The sequence below is a fragment of the Vigna radiata genome, chromosome 6, assembly GCF_000741045.1.
Source record: "Vigna radiata var. radiata cultivar VC1973A chromosome 6, Vradiata_ver6, whole genome shotgun sequence".
In the NCBI taxonomy this organism is placed as follows: domain Eukaryota; kingdom Viridiplantae; phylum Streptophyta; class Magnoliopsida; order Fabales; family Fabaceae; genus Vigna; species Vigna radiata.
In genome coordinates, this window is record NC_028356.1 from 14,721,309 (window position 1) to 14,733,820 (window position 12,512).

General features: G+C 27.7%; 1 protein-coding gene across 7 annotated transcripts in view; it reads right to left on the minus strand.

Moving 5' to 3' along the window:
* LOC106764696 (MADS-box transcription factor 23-like) overlaps window positions 1-12,506 on the minus strand; it is a 17,654-nt gene extending 5,148 nt beyond the window's left edge. For all 7 annotated transcript variants that reach the window (XR_002668188.1, XR_002668189.1, XM_014649037.2 and 4 more), the window contains exons 1-4: window positions 12,469-12,506; window positions 11,976-12,201; window positions 3,109-3,187; window positions 1,858-1,919 (exon numbers count right to left, since the gene is read on the minus strand). Coding sequence is in view for 5 of the 7 variants with exons in the window: in XM_014649037.2 (XP_014504523.1) it covers window positions 1,858-1,919; window positions 3,109-3,187; window positions 11,976-12,157 (323 nt within the window). In the remaining 2 variants the exon portion in view is untranslated. The remainder of the gene's footprint in view (window positions 1-1,857; window positions 1,920-3,108; window positions 3,188-11,975; window positions 12,202-12,468) is intronic.
* Window positions 12,507-12,512: the final 6 nt, after the last annotated feature.

The window sequence follows — 12,512 nt, forward strand, 5'->3', positions numbered from 1 at the left end:
AGAAAAAATAAATTAAGTTAATGTATTTTTATTGTACCATAATAAATATATAAATAAATTTAAAAAATAAAATATTTATAAATGAATCAATCTGTTAATCTATCAAGCCATGTGGATCGAATCAGATTACAACACTTCTGACTTATACAAAAGTAAGTTAGAAAGAGTGGATGTATTTTAACCCGACTCATTGTGAGCTAAGCCATAGATAACTCATTTTGATACCCATAGATAATTTAGCTGTCCTGGCGTCAAATTCTTGTACAGAGGGTATTTTCCACTCATAAACTACTATTAACAAAATTATTGCACGCACTACTATATATGATCATGATGCATAACTTTTGGGTTAAAAGAAATCATAATCAGCAATTGCCATTAGTAAGTTTCTGAATGCAGTTTCCAATACTGAACAATTAAGTTGTTTTATATTACTTGGGACGGACCGATCTATTTATCCATAAAATCCATTAATAATAAATCCATCCAAATCATCTATTGCCAAAAGTAAAAAAAGAAAGGTTTAATACCTATTTTGGTCCCTTCTTTGGGAGGGTTTGTTCAAAGTGGTCCCTCCTTTTTTCAAAAGTTCACTTAAGTCCTACCTTTTGCAAAAACGGTTCAAAGTGGTCCCTCCTTTTTTCAAAAGTTCACTTAAGTTTTACCTTTTGCAAAAACTGTTCAAAGTGATCCCTCCTTTTTTCAAAAGTTCACTTAAGTCCTACCTTTTGCAAAAACTGTTCAAAGTGGTCCTTTTTGCTAACAGCATTAACTTTCTTAACGGCACACTTTGAACAGTTTGAACAGTTTCCTACCTTTTTGCTAACAGCCAAAACGTTACACCTCAGCAAACTGTTCAAACTGTTCAAAGTGTGTCGTTAAGAAAGTTAAGGCCGTTAGCAAAAAGGACCACTTTGAACAATTTTTACAAAAGGTAGGACTTAAGTGAACTTTTGAAAAAAGGAGGGACCACTTTGAACAGTTTTTGCAAAATGTAGGACTTAAGTGAACTTTTGAAAAAAGGAGGGACCACTTTGAACAGTTTTTGCAAAATGTAGGACTTAAGTGAACTTTTGAAAAAAGGAGGGACCACTTTGAACAAACCCTCCCAAAGGAGGGACCAAAATAGGTATTAAACCAAAAAGAAATTGAATCCAATCTATACATTACTTTTATTATAGTTCTTGATTCTTTAATAAATTTTGAAAGTGTTGCAAATCTTTTCATAAATATTTAAATAATTAAAATCAATTCAATCTCTTTTTCCATATTTATGGCATTTTAAATTTTGAAAAATATGATTAATTTCAATTTTGTTAACTGTTAATTTTCTTTTTATTGTGAAGTATTCAATGAAACTTGGATACACTTCTCATGAAAGTATATCCAATTATTGTTCAATAACAAAATAAGTTATTAAGAAATGATTCATTGAATAATGGTAATGTCATTAAATGTAACTACGTCAAACCATTTATTTCTAAAATGAAATTTAAATGTATGGCATTATTATTAATTAGATGTATGGCATTATACCCTAAATGCTGTTTACACAAACTGATCTATTTGGCTCTCTTTGTTCATATGTATGAATAGAAAAAATTATTGAAAATGCTGAATTGTGTCAAATACACAAGCATTTTGTTTGGTCAGGTATTAGTTACAGCTTAAAATACTGCAGAGTAATTATATCCTGAAACAGCTTCTTGATCCTCCAGAGTAATTATATCAAGTATGCAATAACTCTAGTTGACACTACCATGTTTAATACGCTAATAATCTAGACTCTTTTTAAAATGTAGATTTTTCTTTTAAACTCGACTATAGAATAAGCATATGTTCTGATAAGGGGTGTACCTGTGGCTTTCTTGCAAATTGTGTAATTGTTGCCTTAACATTGCTGCCTCCCTTTGCCAAAACTAAAAAAATTGAAAGAAATAAGTAAAAGTCTGATTAGATATTACAGGAAGTGGAATCACCAGATATATATGACCTTATCAGAAATAAAGTTTAAGGCTTTCATAATTATTTAAATTAAATGTTACACAGAAAAAAAAATTATGAAAATGTATTATGACCCGAATAACATAAGAAAGCACCATACTAACAAGTGCCAGCACCAAATTATTTATTATTTAGTAGTTGATGTTGATATATTAAACTTGGTTCTTTGTTTTCCTTTGCTTACAAAACTTGTCGAAAGGAATTACTTTAGCTATCAAGTTCAGTTGATTACAAACCAAAACATATTTTTCTATACTGCAATTATTTATGTACATGATGCAATCGAACAAATATAAAAGAAAAAGAGATCTCAGAATACCATGACTTCTTAAATTTGAATGCTTATGCTTGGAAGATTTCTCATTTTTAGTTGGAAGGATTTTTTCCTTTAGTTATTAGTTGTATTTGCCAATACTATAGTTCCTCTTTAAATATGTGGTTCTAATCATGTGCAGGTTACGGTGTCTTGTGGAGGGACGGAAACATTATAAGTATAAGAAGGTTGAATTTATCATGGGATTTTAAAATAGGTTACTTTAGGGAATTTGTAGGTCAATATGGAAGGCTGAAATTGTCTTCCCTAGTTCATGTGTAAGTAAAACATGTCACATGTTTAAAGAGAAAAGTGGTAAAACATATCACATTTTTGGTTTATAATCATGTCAACCAAGAACTGAGACGTCCTGCTATGTTTAGCATACATACTGGATACTGGAACTCAAGGAAAGTGTTCATAGATTTTAGAATAATTTGTTGCATTCTATCCTTCAAAGAGTTTGTAATGGTGTACTGAATCCTGAACTTGAAAAGGGTGGAAGTGCTCCAAAACAATTTGCTAAGTTGAATTGTTGCTCCAAAATAATGAAGTTTTTTTTCTTTGAACTTGAGAATTGTGGTGTCTTAATTCATCAATACTCTGGAAAGAAAAATGAAGAAACTTGCAACTTAAAGATGCAAAAGTTACATTACAAATGATATTTTCATTCATATCTTTTATTCAAATTCAGGCATTTCTAATGCCCTGTGCAATTGTATAATAATCTCCGAAGTGATTCACGTGTGCATTTTAAGTGCCCATGCATAATTTTAGATATTTATAAATACCTTAATTTCGGAGGCCGAACTCCCAAGTTGACAATTTTCTTCTTTTGATTTGTTGTATCGGTCAATTACTGATTTCATGCTGGAAAAAGTCATTCAAAATAAAAATGCGTCAGAAATGTACTCTGTTGACTGTAACATTCAAGTAAAGAAATTAGGACCTTACTGTGCAGATTCAAATAAGTAATATTTGTGCCTCAATAATATGTCAAGACTTTGTAAACTTGTTGACATGTCTTGGGGATGAGATTTTTAGTTGATGTAGTAGTTATGAAGTCTATATTCATGCGTAACTTCAAAGTTCCCTCTCCCTCTCATTTCTGCCGAAAAACGGGACCTTTAAGCGAAGTTCATCACTTCAGCTCTGGACATTTTTTCCCTAAATTCCAAAATTCAATACCCCTGGCTGAGGGTAGCTTCAAAGTTAATGTCTCTAAGTACTTGGTCCAGTAACTAAAAAAGAATTACTAAGTTTTAAAATGAAAAACTATATATAATTTGATAAGTTGATAAAGTCTAACACTAAAGTTGGTTTAATAGTAAAGTTGAAAAGAAAGGTGAGAGAAAATATGTGGATTCAGTTTTTCTTACTAATGTTAAGGAGTTATGAGGTTAATTCGGTGAATTTGGAAAGAAAGATGAGAGAGGCTGTAAATTATAAAAACTAATTATATTGGTCAGAAATAATAAGAAATTACAAATTTTAGTGAATCTTATTTTTAAACAAGAGTCATTAAAAGAGAGATGAAACCTGCAAACTTTTGCACTTTTCAATCAATTTCATCTAATAATAGAAAGTTTTAATTTTGTTTTTCAAGATCCAAATTACTTTTGCATGCTAAACTTGTTAAAGGAAATAGAGAAGCATATATGGAGGGAAATAGGATAGTAAGAAATAAAAAAAAAAACAATCCAAATGAAAAATATGGTATAAATATAGAACAAGTTTATTTTATTTATAATATTTCTTCCTAAATTAATGAATTAGTATTAATAATTAAATTCATTATTAAGTTCTTGGAAGGTCATTGTAATAATTTAACACTTTTGTTTTATTTTAGGTTTTTTTTCTTTGTTTTTAAATTTGAAAGTTTTATTACTTTGATGTATTAGATGGTTCAAGCAATTGTTTGTGTATTTGGTTTGATTCTTTTATATTCTTATTTGATTTTAGTGGAGTTTAATTGACAAGTTTTTGTGTTTTTAATTTTTTTCACTTGTGATATTACATTGCATATTACATTAAAAAAAGAAGAGCTCTTCACATTTTAGATGGTGATTTTGGAATATTAAACATGTGTACTTACAAATTATTATTTGTTAAATTTATTATTTTACTTATTATTAAGCCGCTATTAAATCATCAATTAATATTTAATTTTAGATTTGAAATGTATATGTTTTAATGTGAAAAAATATGTGTTGAAAGTCACAACAAATAAAGATAAAATCAATTTATGTTATATAACTATATTAAAAGATTTCATTTTTCAAGTTAATTTTATATAATTAAACTAGACTTAAGATTTATTTTTTAACAAAAAGGAAATGATTGTTCTAAGAAGTTGGAAGTCTATGTTCTACACATTTGAAAAGTTGGAAGAATTTAATACATTTGTTGATGGAAGAATTTAATACATTTGTTGAGAGAAAATCAAACAAGAAATTAAAATATGTTTGTACTTATAATGATCAAGAATATTGTAGACCCTTTGATTTCTGTTACAATCAGTTAGTTATTAATAAGGTGATAATACTACGCTTTTGTTGTTACATCACTAGATTGGAGTCACCTCCTCATAATTGTGATAAAGATGTTTGATCACACATGTTTAGTAAATGATTTTATCTCACCAGCTTATTATTACGTTATTTAACCTATATCTTATTTCTATTATCTTTAAAATATATTATGTTTTTTCATCAATATATTGTGTTTGAATAAGAATATTTCAGTCTTCAAGAAATTAAAATATATTAAATTTAAATCACTTTAATTTTAACCATTTAATTATATAACTTTTTTATTTCAATAAGATAATTCTAATTTATTAATTTTTGTTTTTTGTTGTTTTGAATATAGAATATTAATATAAAAAAAAGGGTTAAATATGTTTTTGGTCCCTTAACTTTCAGTGAAAATTGGAATTAATCATTCTTCAAAACTTTAACCTAATTTAATTTCCCAATTTTGGAAATGTATGAATTCAGTCCTTTTAACCAAATTTTTTAGATTTATTTGATGTTTCAAACACGTTTCATGATAACATTTTGGTTGTTTACACTGTTTGACACATTTTTGCTTCAGTGTTAATTGAGAAACGCGTTTGAAACCGTAAATAAAGTTAACAAAATTTGGTTAAAAGGATTAAATTCGTACATTTCTAAATTTTGGAAACTAAATTAGGCCAAAGTTTTGAAGAAGAACTAATTCCAATTTTCACTGAGGACCAAAAACATATTTAATCCTAAAAAAAATTCCCAAACATAAAAATTACTATTTCAACTTTGCAAATTTCAAGAAAAAAATAACCAATACAAACTTCAAATGACAAAACTTAGTTGACATCCATCACAATTTAGGTGACATCAACTTAAAAACATGGTTGATGTTGACAAATAAAAATTCTAATAAATGTGGATTGAAAAATATATCGCAAAAAATAATTTTAGTAATGAGGCTTATAAAAAAAAAGTTTAACAGTGACAATCGAAAATGAACAACTCTAACTTGAAAGAAACCTTTATCCACATCAATCGAAAAAACGATGTCAAACTTATGACACATTAACCTCCGCTGAAATCAAACTTGACAAAGTTATGAAAAAAAAAAAAAAAACTAAAAGATAGATGAATTTTAAAAAACGAGACTGCGACAAATTTTAAATTCTTACTTTTTTTTAAATAAGTTTAAAATTATATATTTTAAGTAATGAAATTGTTTTTAAAAAGTTAGTTGTTTCTATAAATTTTTAAAATTTAATTTCTTCTAAAATTTTGTATTAAAAAGACATGTCATAAGTTATTCAATTTCTTTATTAAAATTAATAACCTTTTAAAAATCATCATTTAAATGTGTTTTAATAAAAACCCATTTTTTATGGTACCTATTTTATTTACTTATTTTTTTAATTTTTTAACTTTAAAAAATAATACGAGCTCATTAAAACATGAAACTATAATTGTCCCAAAATGTATTTTTTATAAAATAAAATATTAAAAATCATATCGACATAATTTTTTCACCATTTTAGATTTATTATTTAATTTTTTAATTACTATAAAAAATTAATTCATAAAGTTAGGCTAACAACTTTTAACTGAAAATTAACTTTCACAGTTTTAGGTACCCATAATATTGTATATTGAAACTCCACTTAACCATTCAATGTTATAGGAACCTAGATATTAAGCAGATGTCATTCAAAATGTAAACACTTCAATTATAGTATATAGTTAGAGTGGAAAATACATTTTATAAAAAAAAAGTGTGTATTTTTTATTAGTCATAGTGATATCCTGTACAAGTAAACAATTGTATTGTACAAAAGCTCATCACACTAATAATATCAAGATAAATATATATCTTTCAACTAGTTATCTTAAAAATAAAAAATACCAATGAAAATATAAATGCATTTAATTTTCTGAAAATTCAAAATACATTCAGTATTTGTTATAAAAAGAAAGAAAAAGAATCAATGCAAAGCAGTTATACTATAATTATAAATTATTCACAACCATACAATGACACGAATTTCATCATAGTTAGATATCGAACACAGTGAACATTCTTATTTCCTTAAAGAAATATGATTTAAATGTTGTTTCCTGTAAGGTTATCTACGAACTTGGGTTTAGTTGAGTTATTAATGTAAGAACTACTTATTGCATAATATTATCACTAACGTTTTCCAAATTGTTATTTACACATTTAAGAACATTTCTTTGTAGAAGAAATGTGGGCTCTTAAATTTTAATTGGCATCATGAGACTATAAAAAATAGTCAAAAATTGAAATTGAGTTTTACCATATTCGATAAGGGTGTGTTCACTTCCAAATATTTTCTTTGTGCATGTGTTAGTGATGATTTGAGAGATGTGTGGGAGATATTGTCTTTGCTGTGGGAAGGGGGTGTGTGGATGAACACTATAGATGAGTGCTTTTACGAATTACTCTACACAATTATGTATAATTTCACATTTCAGAGCTTACCTTTTTTTTGTTAGCTTTTCACTATGTGCCATAGATGTGGGCCACTGATAAGAGGGAAGGGTGGTTGGTTTTCACGTGAGGGGAATTCGTGACTGGTTTTCTAGAATTGCATGGGTTGGCATGGTGAGGGGGAAATGGTTATGGTGGTGAAACCGATTCTATGGCTTGGATCTTCATGAGGGAATTGGTTCTCTCGAAGTGGGTGGATTGACCTTGTTGGGAGAATTGGTTCACCTTTCCATTGAATCGATTCACATGTACCATATCCATAGTTTTTGAAAGCCTGTTGAAATTTTATTTTAATTTAATTTCAACTAATACCATTTAATTTTGTATTAAATTAATTAACTAGGACAAAATTATTGTCTAACATTTTTATCTATTAAAATTACTTTTTATAGCAAAGACATTGTATTTTTAATTAATTACACTTATTACTTTTTAATTTATAAACTAATCATCAACATTTTTTTTAATGAGTTCAACTCATCAAATCTTTATTTAATATTATTTTTAACCATAAGGACAAATATGCAATCTTTAACTTTTATCTATTATAAAGTTTCCCAAACTCTTCCTTCAAATCTATTTACTTTCACCTTTCAATTCCTCAAAATAAATAACACCATAATTTCCTCTAAATCTCTTTAAATAAACAACACCATAATTTTTTATAAATATCTTTAAATACATCCATTCACTCTTTTTCAAATACATCCTTCAATGGGAATAAGAGTGTTGAAGGGATTAAAGTAACTCAAATTTAAACATGATGAATACATTGTTTGGGTCCAATTCAACCTACACCTTCAAATACAACAACTTTTGTTTTGTGTAAACTTTTAGAGCATTTTAAAGGATTAAATATATTTTAATCTTTAAATTTTAAAGCAAAATTGTAATATTAAAATTTGTTTTTGTCTCAAATTTTGATATAATTTAATATTCAAACTTTAAAAAAAATAGATATAATCATTTTAATTCAATACATTATATATTGTTTGACGTGTCAAACAACATTTTTAAGTTCAAATACTAATATATACTAATATGAAACATTATTTAACACAAAAGAATTTAACCCTCGATAAATTAAAAAGACTTATTTATTTACTTTTTAAGTTTATGGATCCAAATATATCAAAGTTTGTAACAAACAAATTTTAATTTCAAATCTAAGATGTGGAAATACAAATATATCTAACCCTATTTTAAACTCATGAATTTAATGACTTTATGTTGTTTTCATATATTTTTAATTATCTATACATTTATTTATTTAATTGTTATTATCATTTATAGTATAAAAAATTAAACAATTTTTTCACATCATTTGCTATTAGTTTGATAGAAAGAAAAATACAAACCACTTAATTTAAATAAAAATATTTTCGATTGATTAAGTAATAGATTTAGTTAAACTTTGATAACCTTGCCTATTTATAAGTCTTTCTTCTATAGTCTCGTATGTCAAATTGAGATATGTGCTGGTTGAACAGGTTGTTTTGACCTGCGAAACTTGACCCAATTCTTCATTCAGTGTAAGTTTGATAGAAAACAATATACTAAATATCTTGATTACATTAAATTACCAAAAAAATCTTACTTGTGTACGCCTCTACCTAGCCTCTAGGAATATACCTAACTAATCAAAATAAAAATATTTTGCTTGGATTAAATTAGATACAATCTCTATGTATTCCTCGACTTGAGATAAGTGCTGATTTAATAGATTGGTTTTTCTCATATTTGAAAAAACGGGATTAGCATCTAGTAAGATTGAAAAGGCTCAACACTCACATTTTGTGGTCAATTTTTATTATAAATACTTCTAAATTAATAATTACATATTAAAATTAATTTACAGTGAGTTAAAATTATATTTTAATGAATAAGCTAATATAAGAGAATATTTATAAATTAACTTAACGAGAAGATCGATTCATTTTTTTTATTTTCTAATTCTTATATTGGAGAGGTTTAAATAAACAAATAGTTACCTTACATTAATTTGGGTTATCCCAAATATTAAAAAATAAAATTTGTTAAAAAATTTATAGAAACTTATTTAATTTAAAATCTGAAGATCATACCAAAAGGTTTCAAGTTTTAAAATGTCAAATTATTTATAAAATGTAAATGCAATTCTATTTTTGTTTATTATTATATTAATTTTATAATATATTAAAGTCATATGTCATGTATAGCATTATAAATTTAAGCATTTTGACGTAAAAAGGAATTAGGTTTATAAACTTTTTAAAGAATAAATGTATATATACCTTATTTAAATACTTAAAGTCATAATTTATATTTAATTTAGATCATTTTTCGTATTTGCCTATTTAAAAATACAGACTAGAGTAAGTGATTAATATAAAGTTGAACTTTCGTTAGTGAAAAATAACATATAATGTCACACATTTAACGTCTGCATTCTGCTTTCTCTCCCTGGTGGTAATATTTTATTCCGACGAACCCACTTTTTGAAGGTTAATTTTCATTTTTTTGAAGAACTTATTTGTTAAACTTTTTTGTTGTTGTTGTTGTTTGATTAAACTTGTTTGTTGTTGGTTATTTTTGTTTGTTGTTAATACTACACTACATGTTCATAATTCATGCTTTATAAAATAACAAAAACAAAAATTTGTTGTTTTTATGCTTTTCAAGTCTTGTAGAGTCGTAAAAAAATCACAATTAATTAAAAACAAAAAAAAAATAATTAACGTCGAATATGAACAAAATTCGACATTAATTTAACGTTAAATTTAAATTCGACATCAATTTAACATTTTCTGATGTCGACCTAGAATTCGACATGAAAAACCAAATACACGGATGTTATATGGTATTTTTATACTAGTGTTTTAAACATGAAAGATTATGTGAAGAAAAAACCATGAGAAGTAAAAGAACATAGAGTCTTGAAAATTTTAATATTTTTTCCTTTTACTTTTTTTAAATCCGGTCCATGAAAGCAGATATTTTTAGGTATTTTCCACACGAAAAATATATAAATTAAAAATAGAAAAATAATTTATCTAATGGGCGAGAAAATAGAAAGTGAGGTGTTAAGATCTTTGGTATAATAAAAGTTGGGTTAAAGCTTCCTGCATTCCCATCAAATTTCACCTCTCACCTTATCAAAAGCTTCCGAAAATGTTTTCCTTTAAAGGAGGGGGTGATTGATTTCTGGAAAAAGAAATTCGAAATTGTTTATTGTATTCCGGAAAATAAATTCGGAAAATGATAAGAGTAGTGATAGGGTATAGGAAGAAAAATGATAAGATTCAGGAAGTAATTGCCTAAAAGTTGCCGGTACCCTAACCCAACTTAAGCTGTAAAGAGGGGGAAGACAACTAAAGGCATATGTAATAAATAATATAATATAGCAAGAAAAAATAGAAAGTATATATTAATATAGTGTACAAAGTGAAAAACTTCTCATGTCATCACTAGTAAAAGAAGAGATTATACCCAGGTGTTCCACTTGGATATCTTAGGAAATGGAAGCCAACTTGCATGTACTACTAATAATAAGTGTTTTTTCTCCAATTTAAATCAAATGTATAAAATGAAGAAATTATTAGATAAGACACTATCATCATTTATTTATGATCTAACTACCTCTTATATGACATATACTTAAATTCTTTTATTTTATAAAAAATTAATGATACTTAATTACATATTATACAGAGATTAACCTACATTATGTGATTCAAGTTCATCAAATAATTACTCCATGGAAAGATTGCCTAGGACAAGCTTACAAATGTATAAATAATATATAACTTGGTATAATTCAAAAATGCTTTAGAGATATCACAAAACATCTTAGGAAAGAACCGCACTCAAGTTCAAGACATGAAACGACTCTCAATTCACCTGCTCAAACCTATAACACTAAACGCACGAGCTCTTTCAACTTCCAACCCAATACAATCAAGTGGTTTCTTTATCTCACTGATAAACATTTTGAGTCTTCTTGTAGAACATAAATTAGGTTTCCGGTGGGCCCCTTCAGCACTTTAGAACTGTGATAAGATTACTCCGCACCCTATTTTTTTCATCCAAATCAACTATTCTAATTTCCAAACCCACTTCATCTTGCAAGAAAACACCGCTCTGCTTAATAGTGTAAGCGCTTTTATTGCTATAATAATATTAATTAGCCATCCCGTCATCTCTATCAATTATAATTTCCAGCAAAAAAACACAGTATTAAAGCCTACAGAGAACGTAACCCAATAACACGGTCGCCGCAGTGGAATCCAAAATAGCACTACTTATATTGCCGTTACTCCTATTCTTACTAATTGTATGAGTAAGTACCGGACATCATCGTTCTTCAAATTCTAAACCTTCTGCGCTTGGATGGAGGCAGCTCATGCCTAACTTAACGAAGTGTTTTCGTTAGTGCTAATTAAATTAACCATTAACTACACCGTAACGGGAACGGTTTTTCAAACATTATATGGTTTGTGGTAATATCTTTAGCAGCAAAATAATAATATCGTTACGAATAGCTAAAACACAAACGACATTCAACATTTATGCACAAAATTTGACATTGAATTCGTAGAGCATCTACAGCAGCATTCAACATCCACAAAAAGAGAAAGAAAAATAGATCGATAGAGGAATCATGTACCTGGAGCTGGCGAAATCGTAGAGTTTTCCAGTGCTGGAGAAAATCATAACTCCGACTTCAGCATCGCACAAGATCGCAAGCTCCTTCGCCTTCTTCAGCAAACCGTTCCTTCGTTTCGAGAACGTGACTTGCCTACTTGTCGAATTGTCGATCCTCCTTATCACGATCTTTCCTCTCCCCATACCAAACCCTAACAATCAGATCCTTCGATTCAGAAAAGCACTAGCTGCAAAAAGATCCACAACCGATACTTCAATTAGACGAATAAGAACAGGAAAAAATAAAAAAAGCGAAAATCAAAACGACGCGGTTGCGAAAGAGAAAATAGACGCTTGGATCCACATGCTGTGGTGAAGAAGGAAGAGCAAATGATTTTCCGAGAAAGACAGAGAGAATCTTAAAGAGGAAAAAGAAAAAAAAAAGAAAAAAAAAGAAAAAAAAAAAGAAAAAAAAAAAAAAAAACTGTGCAGAGGAGAGAAAAGAGTGTGATTACTGAGGAAGGCGTAGGTTATAAGAGACAAAGCGCTGAATGCGCAT